This window comes from Lissotriton vulgaris, chromosome 10, assembly GCF_964263255.1.
Source record: "Lissotriton vulgaris chromosome 10, aLisVul1.2, whole genome shotgun sequence".
NCBI lineage: Eukaryota > Metazoa > Chordata > Amphibia > Caudata > Salamandridae > Lissotriton > Lissotriton vulgaris.
In genome coordinates, this window is record NC_141698.1 from 29233294 (window position 1) to 29251484 (window position 18191).

Genomic DNA, 18191 nt, shown 5'->3' on the forward strand with positions numbered 1-18191 from the left:
TGCATTCCGCTCAAACACCTACATCACAGCTCTATGGAGTCCGGTACGAACCAAAAGGGTTCCGTCAAAAAAACTCGTAAGACACTACACTCAGCAGATTGGGGACATTTGAGGATGTATTATCATATCCCACCAAAACCATGTATTCAAGTCCAAACAAATGTTCTCCCTACCTTCAAGGAGACATAATAAATATTATATAGGCAAAAAGGATGCACCATCTGTTATTCTAGTATGGAAACCCTTGCACTTCTACTGCTCCAACTTAGCACAGTCTTACTGCACCACCTGCCATTCCAACACTTTGAACCAAACACCGCTCTGCCAGTTAATTTCAGTTTAGACCTTTTCTTCATCTTGCAGCTTGAGGCTCCATGGACCTCTCTATTTATAAACGCCAGATATATGGTCACTCCGCCTCCAGCCTAAATACAGGTGTGCTGTGTGGCAGCAGATATGCTCTGCTAAAACAATCAGCAAAATGGCAGTTTCGCCAGGGCTGCAGTTACCATGGCAATTAAGTACCTTCCGCTCCAACACTATACCATATCACTTAGGTTTTGACTCCAACACAATTTCACTTCTGTCACAAACACAAAGATAAGACTATACTGAAGTCAAGCAATGAAGTGTTCGCCACTGCTCGTTCTCAGCAGATTACTTTAGAAAAGGACTTTATATACACCACTCAAGAGTCTTCCATGCCTTCATGTGGCTAAAAAAACAAAATGGCCAAGAAATTGTTATAAAACGGACTTTAATATCTCTGGTACTCACTGTGCTTTGGAGTTGACAGAAAAAAGGAAGGTATGTCTGAAAAATATGTACAAGTCCCCTTGCCCACCCGCAGGCAGGAGCACGTGGGGCCCGGAGAGATGACACAGTGGGAATGGCGTGCTTGCTATAGGTCACACAGGACAGTACAAGTGGTATGTTAAGAACAAATACCTCAAATAGTATTTACAGTTCAGACCAACAGTAGTCTGACAGGGGGTCGGTTTGACTTGTGGCAAGTGTCTTGAGTGGAAATCCACGCAGTAACAGAGTACAACGCAGTAGGTCTCGAAGGAACAGATACAACACAGGCCACCATGCCGTTCCTGTTTACCGCAATGGTCCACATGTTAATAATCATCAGGTGCTGGATCTCTCTGCCTCCAGATCCTCATATACCGTACCGCTACCTGCACCCCAAGAACCTCAGTCATATCCGCTTGGAATAAAAGCCGGTAATACTTCAGCTCAATGTTTTTTTTTACAAGTGTCGGAAAGGATGTCGCTCAAGTTCACGTGTTGGCATGGGCATGAAATCTTCAGCAGCAGCCCAGATCCATGCTGACAAGAGTGACCCAGGTTGGCACATTATTGAAAAGCATACAACAGGTTCAGTGGGTAGATGGGCAGCCCTTTCACACCGAGTCTGTAATGTAGGTTCAGAGGGGACAGGGTTGCGGAAGGGGGAAGGAGCAGAATGGATGGTGCGGCAGAGCACAGATCCAGATCTCCACAGCGGCCGAGTCCCTCTCCTTGGAATAAGACATCCTTAGCTGGATCCATTGGATCAACCAATCAGGCGGTAAAAGACCCAACAGCCAAAGGTCACCCAGTGGCTAGCCCAGCTCAACTCAGACCACATGTAAACCGTGTGGGACATCCCATATCCCTGCAATAGAAAGAGACAAAAATGTAAGGGCTTGCTTTCACACAAATGTCATTTTAGTTCTTTAACACAAGGGTGCACAAGTGATAAATGTTTTAAAGTAGAATACATCCCCCCACCTATTGTTTTAGCCCAGGTGCCTTGAAATGGCCTTGAGTACAGCCCTCGGAATACCACTGCTTGAAACCTGCCTTTTAAAGCTTCCGCTCTTCAACACCGAGGCTCAGCTCGTCTGTGGGGAATGTTTGGGAGAAATTCTAACCTTTCCTTTATACAGTTTACCTCTTATAGGTAGGGCCACTGGAATTATGCAGCAGGGGAATAACAAATAATGCAATAGAGCTAACAAAATGATGCGGAAAAAAGACAAATGCAGTGTTATGTGGCAGATTTGTGGCTGTATTACTTCATTAGTTTGTCGTTTTTACATCGATAACTCTCTGTTTAACACCTAAATCCAGCAATCAACAAAGGAAAGGTGGCCTGTCGCTGCACCGCAAAAGGGCCCGCCACTTCGCTGCAAAAAACATGGCAACTTTTGATCCTTTTGAGTAAGAAACAATAATTTTGGTTAAAATCTGTAAATAATGCAGCAGACCATGGATTATGCGACAAATGTGGCAAATCCATAATTATACAAAAAACGCCATGGGTGCAGAATTGCTAATTCCATTGGCCCTGTTTATAGGGTCAGGCTATTACTCCCTTGTAGGCAAGAAACTGACCAAACACACCAAGCATCATTTATTTCCTTTCTACAAATGTTTCAGAATTTATGTTCAGAAAGATTTGAATACCCGAGGGGTGGGGCGACTTTGTCACCATCCTAAAACAGTCAAGTAACTGGAGATGAATAGGAAGAGTATAGGGCTCTTTTGACACACATCTGAGGCATTCAGGATTCACTGGGAGCATTGGTGGATTTAGTAGCCCTTTAGAGGCATGGTGAGAGTGCCAGTGGTACCGAGGAGAGAGGAGACTCTGCACCACTTTTGTAAAATACACACCGCCGATTCACATTAGCTACAAATACGCTGTGCACTAGAAGAGAAGGGTGGCTCCAACTAATTCCTTACTCCTTCTCAGCCACTTTGTGAAGGGCAAAAGAAGACCGGACAATAGAACAATACATGTTAAGAGCAGAGATTTACATCAACAACAAACCCTTTACTCCAAGTCCTACCACAGTACAATAGAAGACCAGACAATACTACAATAGATATTTATGAGAGTAGAGGACTCTGGCCCCACCCAACCCCTTACCCAACATTCTACCAAAAGGACAACCGAAGACCAGGCAATGCTACAAGACATATTTATAAAAGCAGAGCAGTGCGCCCGATGCGGAATTCAGCTCCTCGGTCAGAGGGGTTCTATTATTGACTGCCCCAAACATACCCATGAGTGTAGAAAAAATACACGAAGATGCCAACGCACCCAATATAGATACTACTAACATTCTCGAAGAAATCTCTAACTTATTAATTCAGTATGCACATTATAAGCTACTCTGGATGGAGACTTAAATTGCCTACTGGATAAACAATGAAGAACTACTGATAGACCATAGGCCGCTCGTCCACGCCAGTGATGGTAACCATGGGTAGGCGGATCCTACTTGGCGAAAGCAACAAGGTGATGTGAGAAGGTCCTCCTTCCCAGAGGACTGACTTTCCAATGACATGTACTGAACGAATAGGGAAATTCCAAGGGGCTGAATATTTCACTGCCAGTCAAAGGGAGGTAGGGCGGTGGAGACTGCAGCCCACAGCGCTCGTAGACTAGCCATTCAGAGGAGAGATAAGGGAAGCCATAATAGATTTTTAAAGGTCCACTGAAATTTGAAGAACACTACAGGAGGCTTTTAAAGTCACGAAAAGAGGGAAATCAATTAGTAACCACTAAAGGGCCAGGAAAACATTAGCAACCGAAAAGCACTAAGCTAGAGAAAGAAATTCTCGAAATAGCAAAACTGCCACTAGGTGACAATTTAGAGGAAGAAAGACTTGAGAAAATGGAGGAACTGGGTGCACCTAGAGAAAGACGAGGCAAACACAATTATAAGGTACGCTGAACAAGAGCATGAAGGCGGCAAGATGGGAGGACTTGCTTTGTTAGGGAGCAGAGAAAATGGTGAAAACCCAATCATAGCAGATAAGAAAAGCACTTCTATTACATAAGAACACAGAGAAAAGACCAGGGGTCTGTGCACTGGCCAGCTTTGGTGTGCAGAAGACCTTCAATACAGTAAGTAGACTTACAACCCATGTTGAAAGCATTAGGGGATATGGATTAGGCAAATCGTTCTTGTGATGGTATCACTGCTATACGAAGAGGTGAAAGGAAAAACTGGTAAACTATTATCGGGCAGGTGGAAAGTACACAGCGGAACGAGATTAAGGGTGTACCCAGTCGCCACTGGTAATTAAACTACAAGCACAAATAGTGATGTTTAGAGCAAGAGAAATGGAAAACTAGTAGAAAAAAAAGAATTTTATATCATTATATGCCATAGTCCTAGCAATAAAGGACCCTGGTATGAGACAGAAACTATGTTCCAAGAAGAGGGATCATTATGTGGCTTTAGACTAAACCTAAGTCTACATTATACCCTCCATTGGAGCTTGACCAGGGAAGCCTCGCTGGATCCCGGTTGGCAGTACAAACAAGGCCATTTAAATATCGGGGTAGATTGATCCGTGCGGATCTTGATACATTTGCAAGTAGAAAGTAGAAGCAATGCTAAAACAAATGAATAAATACATTTTAAAAATCATTGAGAAGTAGTTAAAATACCCAATGTACCTGATGGGACAAACAGTTTAAAGTAAAATTATAGTTCCTTTCCGAGTACAGTACATGCCACAGGTATGCCAACAAAAATTCCAGACTCTTGCTTGTATAGACTAGACACCCTAATCAGGGGACTATAATGGGACAGAGGTAGAGTGAGGGTCTTGTTAGAAGCATTAAGGGGTTATTGAAGGAATTTGCAAACTTTTGTGCTAGATGGACAATTTGCAATGCCAACTTCCTCACATATGTAGAAAAGCCAATTCAGAAGGGATGGGTAGACTCCCCCAAGGAACCAAGACATTGACTACTAGATAAACAAGAATATATTAGAATTGTGAGATGGAGGCACATTCATCACCAGATCATACAGGGTGTGCTTACTCACAGAGAATAAAAAGGCTGGCCAAATGAAAGAAGCATGGAGCAGGACCTAGAGAAAAAAACAGGAGCAGAGAACTGACAAAAGATCTTCACAAACTGACAAAAGGTAACCAGAAACATCTGATCAAAGATGATCAATATAAGTGTATGCACAGGATATGCATGACACATCTACTCATGCACAAAATCAACCCGGGACAGACCTACACCTTCAACAAATACATGATAAACACAGGCACATACGTACACAGTAGAGTACAGAGCTTTTGGAAAGAGGTGACACAGAACGTACGTACTCCAACAAGCTTTGCTTTGCAGTGTGATATCCGCCTGTGGCTAACGACACTCCCCACGTGGCAAAGGCAACCAGGCATTGTCAGAAGGTGCTAAGCCAGGGCTAACATTAGCCAAAAGAAGACATGCACAACAATCAAAGCAACAACACTAGGAAGTTGGAGGAAGACTAGCTAAATGGGTAACAGTGGAACGCGGAGTGAGGAGAAGGTTGCGGTACGAAAAAGGAGAGGCGAATGGAGGAATGATATGTGAAGCAGTGTTGACGGAACTAGAGCATCAGGAAGATACACTATCTGAGGTAAAGCGAAAGACTACGCAGAGGAAGTTTAACTTATGCCATCATCAATTGATACCAGAGAAACTAATAGGGAAAGTAACCAATTAAGTGCACAAAAAGTTTGTAACAAAACTGTCACTGCGAAACTGTATTAAACAAGTACAACGAAGGACTTCTGGGGGATCTCGGTGGATGGGTATAAAAGTTGTAAAAATGTAATGATTGAATAAAACCAATTCAAAAAAATCCTTCCTTTTACATTTGATCTATTTTTCAATTTAGTGAAAACTAATAGGTCAACTTTATTAAATTTATAACAATGTTCAAATGTACGGAAAGTTAATTTTTGTGCATTAGTTCCAGGATTGGGAAATAGAGAAGTTTTGATCAAAATCAAAATAACTTATTTTAAATTTGAACTTTCTCACCGCAATGGACTCGGGTGGGGGTGGGACGCTGGGGGGAGGGTGTGCATGCGCGATATGCCTTGGGTACAGAATGCCCAAGTGTCTCATATCTCGCCTTATTTCTAAAGGGCTTCAAAGTGGCAATTTGAAGGGTACTGATGAAGGACTGAATGAGGCGACTCCATCGCTCGGCCACATGACTCACCCACTACATTTCAGTTCTTTATGCCGAGCAGGGGGGATGAACTAGAAACTGTGCTCAGTTCACAGACTATGAATTGTACCCAGACTGCTAATGGCAGCCGAGCCTCTAAAGGCAAATGTTGCGCCTTCATCCTCAGGCCTCTTATTTCTGAGCATTGGTTTCAGGAGCACGGTGGGAGTAGGTGGCTCAAGAGGGATTGGGCAAAAGTAGGGGGTGAGCTCTTCATCCTGACCCTCACACACATAAGCCAGCCTCTTACCTGCTCCTCCGTGGAATCATCGGTGTCAACATCAAAGAGCGAGCCGAGGTACGTCAGATGGAAAATGGACAGAGCTCCAAAAAAGAGATTTACTCCTCGGACCCAGAGATCCTGGCAAAAACAAGCAAGAGAAGAGGTGACAGCAGTAAAAAACACAAAAACAAACCCAAACTCATGCTTCCCTTGGCAGAAGCTCTAGAGAAGCCCCCAATCACCTTCCACATTAATAAACTTCTGTATTCACCCCAAAGCCTCCTCCATGCTCTCAACCAGACTCCACATTTTTGTTGCACTCTCCATCAGGCTTGTGGAGCTCCCTTTCCCACAGTCCATGGCTCCCTCACAAACACAAACATGTCCAGCGCTCCATCCTCCAACGTGAGGGATGCCAGGACACATCCATCTCCTTCCACCATTCTCCACCCCAGGCAGCCGGATCAGGGCCTTCCACTCTCCCAAGCACTGGCAGGCCCTCAGGACCACCTCCTCCAGGCTGAGAGATGCCAGGACACATCCATCTCCTTCCACCATTCTCCACCCCAGGCAGCAGGATCAGAGCCTTCCACTCTCCCACGTACTGCAGGCTCCAAGGAGCCCCACGGCAGCAGATGCTTACCGTCTTGTGACGATGGGTGCAGCCCGGAGAGCAGCGTCTGGACAGGATACAGGCATTGAAGATAGCCCCGAGCCTCCTGCGGAGAACTGGAAAACCCAAAGGGAAGCCAATGAGCAACAGACAGACAAATACTCCTTCCGGGAGGGGGGGGGGGGGGGGGCGTCGAGAAGACATACCCACACTAGATATAAACAACACACTTGCAGTGCCTGTGACTTTTGGAACACATGTGACTGGTAAAAGGTCCAGCTTCCCTGGCTAATGGACCAAGGAAAGAATGGGCATTGTCTATTCAATCATCCCGCACACAGAGATGCACATGTGGGCACAGCACGAGAATTGTTTGCAGGCAGAATACACACAACACAGGTACCAGCAGTAAAAGCGTACGGTAAAGAAGTGATACTTATAACACAAGCTTCATTCATACAATCTCATGGAAAAACACACATACGACAACAGCTTGCGTCCCTTCCAGACATAACATAACATGCATTTCTTATGTTATGTTAATTAAATTTATAACACGCTCTAATCACCCCAAGGTGTATTTAAAAAGCGCATTTGCACCCTGAAGGTTATCTTGGTAGTGAATTAACATGTTTAATGTTACCCAACTAAATGGTTCTCATTTTATCAACCTTTGGAAGTCTGAGTAGACCTGCCAGGAATCGTACCTGTGGCTGTGAGGTTAAACACATATCTGTGGCGGATGCAATAATCCACTGACCCCCCTGACCGCACATGATACATATAGTAGGGTCATCAGTTGTCCTGTCTTGGGTTTTAATGTAACAAATCAGTGAATTCTGGAGGTCAGAGGCCAGGTCTGATCATCTGAAAGCAATTACTGGTGAAAGTAAAGCTCAGACCTGGAAAAGTGATGCCTCGGTGACATGGAGGATAGGGGCGCGCTGTACATGCATCGCTGGTAGCAACAGTACAAGGTGCCTTCATGTAAGGAACAGGTACAGCACATGCAGCAGTGCACGTTCCCCTTACAGACATACAACACACACTGCAGCAGGGCAGGATTCCTTCAACGTGAGCAAAGCCAAATGCAAAGCGTTACATATAGTAGATGTAGCAATGCGGTTTCTCTCTCGTGGAAAAGATAGAGCACAGTTTGAAGCGGTGCAGGCTTCCTTCACACAAAGAACAGGTACAGAACACACAGCAGCGGTCCACACACAGTAATGACAGCAGCAGTCCAAGGATAGTTAAGACACCAGCAGTCCCAGCACAGTAAAGACAGGTAAAGAGAGCAGCAGTCCAACCACAGTAAAGACAACAGTAGTGCAAGCTTCCCTCACACAAAACAGGTAAAGAACACACTGCAGGAGTCCAAGCATAGTAAAGACAGCAGCAGTCCAAGCACAGTTAAGACAGCAGCAGTGCAAGCACAGTAAAGAAAGCAGCAGTCCAAGCACTGTAAAGCCAGCAGCAGTCCAAGCACAGTAAAGACATGTAAAGGCAGCAGCAGTCCAACCACAGTAAAGACAGCAGCAGTGCAAGCTTCCCTCACAAGGTAGAAGGATAGCACAGGCACCTGCCTTGTTCTTTTGTACATATCCATACGGCACGCATTCGCCCCCTGGTTTGGCCTTGCAGCACAAATCGAGTTCTGTACCATAAATCCCTGGTTTCAAATCTATGCAGACCGGAGTGGTTTATGGGTTGTATTAAGTAGCAGGTCGAGGATATTTGTTGTTTTGTTCTTGATATTTATATGTGTTATAGGTTTTTTGGAAGCAACTGGAGGTGTAGCAAAATTGTTTAAATGCAAACTGGGATATATGGTAGCAGTAGCTAGGCAGACATGTTTACGTGTGAAATGACTGAAGGTATTGGTTGGTGGAAGGGATTTCAAATATCCATCTGCTGGCTTATGGGACTGTGTTGATTGGGAGTTATGAGTTCGATTTGTACATGCTTTTGTACGATGGGGTGTGTTGATTGTACGGTTGAATGCGGTCGTGGACTCAGTGATATCCATGCCAGTGGTATAACTTTGCAGTGCACTGTAAGGGTTAACCTGGGGGCGTGTTACCACATTGATACAAGGAATTTAGGTGAAAAGGTTTCTCAAAGACACAAATGCCTGTGTGAAGGCAATGACTCCTTTGGGTTTCTTTGTAATAGGAAACCAGCTGCAGCAGACACTAGTGAGGCAGAGAAGTTCACCTGGTGCATGGCGAGGACACTCAATGAAACCATGTTAAATCCTCTGGGTGGTGATGCGATGTTTGGATGGTTCAGGCAAAGTGCCTGTCAGTTTGAAGGCTTCACTGTGAGTCAACACAACTTGTTTGGAAAAAGAACCAGGACAGCTCTTACCATGCTCCACATAGGTGATGAACCCCAGGGAGAGCAGGACAGCTGCCAGGTGGAAGCTGAGTCCCTATAACAAAAACAGGGAATAATAGGTGAGGGGAGTCATAGCCCTCCGCTTGCAGTAGGTAACCAAACAAGTTTAGAGTCACAGGAGGTCATGCACCAAAAGCACTCCGTTACCCACAGCGTGTATCACACACAAACTTTTCCCAGCTACTCCTGGACCCACCCAGTAGCTCCCCCCCCAGAACTGTGCTAACAGAAGTTACACAGCCTCATCAAACGACATACTCTCACAGCCCTCCTGTCCCAGTCACCAAGGTGCTCACGTCAAGCCATACAGCCATCATATTAAATGCACCTTGCCACAGCACCACACTCCAAGAGCTTTCACAGCCATGCACCCGTGGCGCTTGATGCCCTTGATCGTGTCCACCATACTTCCCGAAAGTTCTCAAGCTCACATCAGTTCCAGAATCCACGGAGCCAGATGTCCACTACCTGTGGATATGGTCCCCCTGAAAGCTTTCACAGATCACACCATGCACTCAATGCCCCATTCCAGGGCAACACACTTTACAAAGGGTTTCAGTCACCAAGGCCATTCACTCACTGCATACAATATCCCACACCCGGTCTCAGCTCTCGATTAAAGGTTGCATACTTGGATATCCGGCTACGCAGTCCCAGAGCTCAACACCCCAACAGCCAGCATCGCACTCCCTTGAAAGTTTTTCCAGTCATATCAAGTGAGTGGTGCCCAAGGTCCCTAATGTGTGCAGTACTGTCCTCGTGCTCCATGCCCCTAGCCGATCTCTATGCTCCATGGTGCTTCATACCTCTCATGATACTGCCCAGACAGAGGAGGCATGCGGAGCAAAGGAACGATGGGTTGGAGTGCTACCCCGAGCGATTGCCAGCAGTTAGACTTATTGCAAGCAGCCACCCGGTCACCTTTTGTGTTTCATGAACCGCTCTAAGTGGCATGGGTCTGCCCAGATGTGGGTCCCATGCTCACCAAGCTATACCCGGCTGTAGAGCCCATATTTTCGACAAAATGGGCCCTGGGTTGCTTGTGTTCCGGTTCAGGGAGGGCCTGGCTTGGCAGTTCAGAATGGACGGTTTTCATGAGGAGCTGGGTCAAGGCTGATTTGCATATGGCTGTGTCCACAGTGTGGTAACATGGTGGGCTCAACAACAATGTGTTGGGATGCCACCCAAGCGATTGCCACTGGTTAGACTCTTTGCAAGCAGCCTCCCATCACCTTTTGTCTGCTCAATATTTTTACCCCAGTGTTCTGCACCATGCCGCTCAATGCCCCCTTCCCCAGCCCCTTTCTCCCCAAACGCTTTTACAGTCACTAATGCAGCCACATGTGAGGCCTGAGCAACGGTTTCAAAAAGCCAGGCCCAGCAGCAAGGATTAACCAGAGCTTTATTAAAAGAAGATAATCACATGCAGGGCAGGGTGGGTTTCGAAAGGAAACAGGGCAGGTATGGTTAATACCGCCGACATCCAATCTTTCATTTGACGTATGCATGGATTCTTAGGTGTAGTCTAATGGATAAGTTTATGACTTTGAATGTTGGAGATCTGGATGCTAGTCCTTCTTCCACCTCTGTCCAACACCGTGCAAACATGAACACGTGATCTCTTCCCCATATTTATGAGTTTCCATTTCTGTCAACATATAGGAGCTCTTAGAAACAGCCTACAGGACTACATAAATAACTGGACTATTTTGTTGGGTAAAATGGTCCACTTCAAGAGCTCACGCTGCCCAAGGCAAGGACTGGTACCGTGTTTAATACTCACATGCAGGAGTGCGCTGGCGGCGTAGGTCACAATCACCGCAGAGAACGTCCCAAGGTTTTGAGCATTTTTAAATACATCTGGAAAAGAGACGAGATGTAAGGGAGGTTTATTCTAGGAGAACATTTTAATAATGTAACTGAAAGGAACACTTAACACTGGCAGAGATAACATATTCTTAGCAGTGTTTCATAAATCTTGAGAAAAGTTATGCTTGTATAGGGCAATGGTGTCATAAGACCAAAAGCGTCAGATCCAAGTCCGATTTATAGGCCAACAAGCCAAGATAAATATCCTTATAATTATTCTAACTGAAATGCATTTAAAGTCATTGGTGTAATGAAAGTCTGGGCTGCATCCATCTCTTTAGACTAAAGTAGGACATTCCTGATATATGCAAAAAGAACAATAGATGGACAGAATGCAGAACAATGTCATACCTTCACCCTAGTACAGAGATCTGGGCCTAAATCAATCGTTTTTTTGCTCACCATGCCATTCTAGTTTGGACTCAACCATATGCAAATCAGTCATGACCCTGCGCCCAATGGGAACAGTCCAGCCGAACTGCCAAGCCAGGTCCTCCCTGGACTGCAAACAAGCATCCTAGGATCGGTTTCGGGCTTTCACCCCTCATCAGCCAAGATAGCTTGACTCCAGTGGCATGGAGAGCACGTTACCCACGTCTGGGCATACCCGTCCCACTCAGGGTGACTAATGCAAAAAGAACAATTGATTGACAGAATGCAGAACAATGTCATGCATTCACCCCAGTACAGAGATCTGGGCCTAAATCCATGGGTTGTTTGCTCACCGTGCCATTCCAGTTTGGACCCAGCCATATGCAAATCAGTCTTGATCCTGCGCCCAATGGGAGCAGTCCAGACAGGACTGCCAGGCCAGGTTCTCCCTGGACTGGAAACAAGCATCCTAGGATCGGTTTCGGGCTTTCACCCCTCATCAGCCAGGATAGCTTGACTCCAGTGGCATGGAACGCACGAGATCCACGTCTGGGCATACCCGGCCCACTTGGGGGTGACAAATGCAAAAAGAACAATTGAACACTCCAGCTCGAACTCACCCTGGTTGTTTCCATTATTCTAGATGTTGAAAAAGCCAGGCCTAGCTTGAATGGTTCTTTACTTCTGATTTTCTGCACAGCAAGGGGACAGTTGCTCACTTCCTGGCTCTGGCATGGCGAGTCTCTTGCATCACAAAACTATTGCCTGAAATCCATCTAAATACATTATCTCATCTCTCACTGCTTTAGAGCTAGGTTTTCATCTATCTCCTTTTTATTGCCAATTACCATGAACTCCTTCAATAGGAAACACTCTGGAGAAGTGGCTAGCATCACATGTCGCTAACATATTGCTCTACGTGAAAAACATCATGTTGTGTTATAACCAAAAAGATTAGGCAAGTTAAAACTCAGACCAGTGCTAGAAAAAAGGAGGTGCATTCACTTGCACTAGTCCCCCAGTAGTGTTACTATTTACACATTCATTACATAGATTAAAAGGCACTTTAAACTATACAGGTCACTTCCGTAAAGCCGTTCATAGATGATAATTTTCTTGGCTATGGTTGAGATCAATTCAAGCTTTCCTTCATCACTTTATTGTGTTGTTGCTTTGGGTAACCTTAGAGTGTCGGTCTGCCCACACGTGGGTCCCGTGCTCACTGTGCCACAGAACACACCGACACAGCCTAAGAAGGCCGAACCCAGTTAAAGGTTGCATATGTTTCCGACTGCAGAGGACCCGGCCTGGCAGTTTCAGCTGGACTGATCCTATAAGAGAAGGACCAAAACAGATTTACATAGAGCTGGTCTCTGTCAAGAGTGGCATAGTCGATGAAAAACAATGGACTGGAATGCAGCTCTGAGTGATCGCCAGGGCTGAGATTTAAGTCAAGCATTCTTTCCATTACCTTGTTGTTTTTGCAGGAGTTTTGATTGTAGAAGAGTTCAGGGTGTATCATTGCTTTTTATTTTTTTGTTACTTTAGTTTCTGTGGAAATGTCTTGTGAATTGCTCTGGTATTTGCTTTAACCATTCACTCGATTTCACAAAATGTTACTGTAAAGAAACTCGGACTCTGCCTAGGGCTGAGCCTAGGTTGCCAATTGAGGATTAAGGAGATTTCCTCAGTCTCCAGGCCAACAGTCTCCACTCGCCCATATCGTTTAGTTCTTTGGCACATCACTTCATCGCACTGTTCCGCAGTTCCCTTGTTTGCTAGATGTGTGAGCAAATACGAAATACCATGGAGTACGTACAGCACGTTTAACTTCAATGATCCGCCCATGCAGTGTTTCCGATTCCGCATATGCGGATAACAGGAGAGCGCAATATTTATACAAAATCTTATGTTTAGAACAACATGCGGTTTTGTTGCAGTTCTAATGAACACGAAGTACTTACACGGAATAGGTGGATTTTTCCGCAGTCAGAGCAGGAGACATACCATTTTTCATTCATAATTCAATTTGATCGCATAAAGGTTTTGGTGAGAGCAAATCTACACACAGGGGCACAAGAAGGAGGGAAGTGATGGTCCCAGGGCTGGACTGCCATGTGAGTTTGTGTACCCTCATAAACATGCATGTTTAAATGTATTCACCAACTTCTCCACAATCCTTTCCCACCCTAGAAAAGGTCAGAAATGTACTCCTTACAAATACAGGAGTGAAGCTTTTTTCAGGGTGGGAGGAGAGTTTCTTCTCACAGGGACAATATTTTTCTGTTGCTAATATTTTACGAGTACAATGTTTGTTTTGAAAATCAAATCACAAGCCTTGCTTTCATTTGTTTGCATGTCGTTGCATCTAATAAAGAAGCCTCTTACACATCTGGATACATAGATTGTCTGATGAGCACACAATCCTGCAACCATACTGTGGATCTGTAAACCAGCAGACAAAAGGGTGCGTTGCACGGCTTGAGACTACTTGTCCTGGACATCAATAGGAATTCCACACCCCTGTGGCCCTGCACAATGGAATATCATGTTTTTCCTCCTGTTTTATTATACCCCAGACACTACTTTACTTGCCAATACGTGAAATGGTTAACATTGTATACTGCCAAGATAAGATAAGATAACATTAGTAAAACGCAAACGATTGCCCACAGGGCATCTTGGCACTGGCAGCAAGAACTGCAGCGGCTAGAAACAGAGAACAGAGGAAAAGGTAAGAAACCACAACTAGTAGGGATGAGAAATGAGCCAGGTTTTAACTGCTTCCTAAAAGTGAGCATGTTTGCCTGAAATCTGAGGTGAGGTGGCATTTGGTTCCAAAGCTTGGCTCTGGCATGTGCAAAGCTTCTGCCCCCCAAGAAGCTTTTTGAATCCTGGGCACTACCATGGTCTTAGATGAAGCTGAAGGCAGGCATCTATAGGGAGAATACCATCTCATTTCGTTTTGCAAGTACTCAGGGCTGGCTCCGGGAAGGGCATTATGTACCACACAAAGAGATTTAAAGGCAATTCTGCTCTTGACTGGCAGCCAACGAAGCTCTTTGAGCCCATTTTCACTTTTTTTTCCAAGAGCTGAACAACAGAAAATTGCAGCCTCTGGAGCTTTTTTTAATAGGCCTTATTGGGCAGGTAAGTAAATGGCACTGCAATAATCAATAGAGCAAATTAGAAGTTAAGTCGTTTGAGGGAATCATTTTTTCACTCAATCAGAGCTCGGCGTTAAATGGTTTGAAACCAACTGCTGCAAAGGAAATCTCTGTACAATAGAGAGAGATAACTGGTGACTGGTGCTTTAAACAAATACTGCAAATGCAGGTATCCAGCTGTATGTAATATACAGTAAACAGAACTGTAATGTCTAACCTAAGCTGCATGCTGTAAATTGTTATCCATATGCATCAAAGAAACAGTTGGAAGTGATAAACCAAGGTACAACCCATGATGTGAAGTGCAGAAAGCATATGGAGAGAATTAAGAGATGCCAATTATAAAGAGACTAATTGAGTGTCAACAGGTATGTTCAGATATGTTAGAAATCAGGCCTCTCTAAAAACATAATATATTGTAAAGAAAGGGGTAAATTAAATAAACAAAGGGTATCAAACTGGAAAAGTAAAAATTTTAACATGAGAACTGTGTACAACTCAAACGTCTGTTTTGACAGAGCTTTACACACTGTAAACAGAGCTACCAGTTAAAACAATCCCTATTTAAATTAAGTTGTCATGTCTCTGCTGTAGAGAGCAACAGACTAGTAGTTCTTAACCTACGAGCTGCGGGTCCTCTTTAGAATATTAAATATTAGCAAATTAATAAAGTATATATACATAAAAAACAAAATTGAAAATCAAACATTAAAACTCTGTAAATCTTCAGGAATTTGAAAGTTGATACCCGTTGCAGTACATGTTTTGTTTGTGAATTAAACTATTTTATCAATTGCATATTAAGTTGATGAAATACTAATTTGTATAATTTTTAAGGTGGGGATTTACAGGAGCCAGAGTTAAGAACTACTGTAATTACTTTATATAAAGAGCAACAGGCTATGAACAGCTATGGCCAAGGCATACACTACAGAGGGCCTTGGACCATGAAGTGAAGCAAATCCTGCAGAGCTTCATGCTGTAAAGAAACAGCGATAAGATGTAAATAAACGATAAGATGTAAATAAACAAGCAAATGCTATAACGTGTGTAATGTGTTCTACGTAGGCATCATTGCTGCACAAGGGGAGGTGAAAAGATTATAAAATCAATCAGAGAAACACTGACAATGTAGAGACTTCTACAGTGAATGTCTGTGGATGCTGAAAAACAGGTTCTGAAAACATAAGAAACGTATAATGTAATGAAATATTCACGGAATACACAATAGGAATATGTTACAAAGCAAAGAAGAGGGGTGTACATACAGAGAACAGTTTAGAACCAAAACATCGACCGTAAACTGAGACCGATCACCTAAATGGAGACACCACCCGCTGTAAGTATTTTGTAGATGGAGAAACATTGTGTAATCAAATAAGCACCATCATTGACAGTGATGGTGTACATGGAATGTTTACAGTGCAAAAATGTGTAAATAAAGAGGGATACTATGCCAAATATGCTGCAGACAAGCACATGCTGTAAACAAAGATTTTGGTCACAGAAAGTAGGACAGTAAAGAGCAAGAGACTGTTCGCAAGAACTGGTATTTGTGGCAAACTGGAATGTTATGGGCCCATCCTGTACAAAGCTTAGCATCGCCACCCAGTGCGCAAGGCACAGCACATGAGAAGTCTACTGGAAACCGCAACAGAAGAAACAGCCTTACAGGAGTGAAGCCAGCGGGACATCGGCTGATTCCAACTTGTCACCACCTCCACCATGGACCGTGGAAACTCGACGTTCAGTGGGCGCGACACTGTCAGGTCCCTGCAAGAGAGAGAGAAGCAGAGAACATACGCAAAAGCATTAGATCTGCAAAGGAAATCAATCCCTGTCTCACTGGGTGTCACACAGCAAAAGTGAATATTCATGGACTTTAACTCCTGCCTCCTAGGGCGAATCAGAGGCCCTTCTATGTTCACTGCTGGCATAGTTTAGGTCTACATGTGTTCAAGAGATTGTCATGTTACCAGCATTTATTTGGTCTAGTCCTGCCATTTGTTCTGCTCTGCTAGCACTTTCAGACCTGCAGTGTCCATGCAACATAGCTGTGGGGTTTAATGTTGACCTGATTCATGGAGATCTGGACTCCCTGTCTTTGCCATTAAAGACTGGACTGCTGGATGTCCTGTTACAGGCGTATGTGGAAGAGAACTTTGCAGACTGGTTTTCATGGTAAAAATCTAATTTCAGTGTTAGTATTGCTGGATGGCACAGTTTGCCAGTTATTGGACTATAGAATTCTGTTGAACCTATACTACGTTCCCGCAAGTGTCTTCTAATGTTTCCCCTGGTATGCAGTTGTGTGAGGAGCTTGTGCTTTGCAGGGAGCAAAGCATTGCCAAATATATGGCTTTGGTGTTTGTAGACAGAAAAGTAAGGAACAATTTCACAACACTTTTTTTATGGTCATAATTTCCAAATTCTCATTTGGTGAATGAGAACTGCAGAATTTTCCCAAGCAAAGTTCCACTTATAACAATTGAAAATATTCCAATCTTTCAGTTTCCACCATCATAGGCATAGAAAAACAGGTAGTTCCTTCAGAAATGTTTCCTTTTCCCCTAAAACGCTTCAAAACATTTCCCTCATGATGTACCCACCTCACTTGATGAACAATCATTTTTTGTTGGTTACACCACACTACTGGTCAGAAAAACTGACTCACACCACCCTAATGTCACTGACAGAGGTATGACCCTGCTGGAAAAACTGTTCTTATTCAGCCACATGGAATATGCGGCTGATTTTGAAGTTCTGAAGCTGGCTATTTTATTATCTGCCAACAAAAGCATACCAGAGATCAAAATCCCCAGCCCATTAAGTGCATTGTTTGCACAGATGAAAACAAGATAGGAACGCGCCGATCAATTCCTTGACCTACCAAACATTTGTGCGAAGGGCCCGATTTATTTTTGGAAGCAACTCATTTGGTAATTTCATAGTACATGCATGTATTTTTTTTTATTTTTTCTCCTAAGTGACAAAAGGTGAATTATTTAATGTTTCTTCTCATCTATTAAAGAAACCGGAATCTTTAAACTAAAGATGTAACTAGCTCTTTCATAAATACAAAACATTTTGGATGTTCTTATTTTCATGTAGCAAACATTTTTTTTTATTTGACTGCATATTTTCATCAGGTAAACAATTACCTATTTTCAGTTACAGCTACAATGTTTACAAGTTTTTAGGTCAAGCCTACCAGATAGCACAAGTTGTCTGTTTGCCACAGACCAAGATGGGTTTACCAATACCTTAAAGGGCTTATAGCCCGCCCATTGCATACCATTGGTTGCCTTTAGCTTCACTCTCTTGCTTGCTTCTTATTCAATGGTTTTCCTTTTCCCACCTTGTCCATTTTGAGTTTGACGCTCTCCTCAAGCATAGACCCTACCATTTATCCGATTGGCTGGCTTCTGTCCTGTTCACTCTTAGGGAACTAATTGTAAATTTTTCTTAAGCACTCCATGAGAATTCATGTATTTTCCAGCTTTCTCCCTTGTGTGCTT

The 18191-nt window shown here is 43.8% G+C and overlaps 1 protein-coding gene across 2 annotated transcripts in view; it reads right to left on the reverse strand.

Moving 5' to 3' along the window:
* Nucleotides 1-740: 740 nt before the first annotated feature.
* PORCN (porcupine O-acyltransferase) overlaps nucleotides 741-18191 on the reverse strand; it is a 64117-nt gene continuing 46666 nt past the window's right edge. The window contains exons 8-13 of one of the 2 annotated variants that reach the window (XM_086940330.1): nucleotides 16346-16446; nucleotides 11049-11125; nucleotides 9236-9299; nucleotides 6899-6984; nucleotides 6283-6393; nucleotides 741-1663 (exon numbers count right to left, since the gene is read on the reverse strand). In XM_086940330.1, the coding sequence (XP_086796456.1) occupies nucleotides 1562-1663; nucleotides 6283-6393; nucleotides 6899-6984; nucleotides 9236-9299; nucleotides 11049-11125; nucleotides 16346-16446 (541 nt within the window). In that variant the 3' untranslated portion in view covers nucleotides 741-1561. The remainder of the gene's footprint in view (nucleotides 1664-6282; nucleotides 6394-6898; nucleotides 6985-9235; nucleotides 9300-11048; nucleotides 11126-16345; nucleotides 16447-18191) is intronic. The other variant, XM_086940329.1, reaches the window with a different exon arrangement.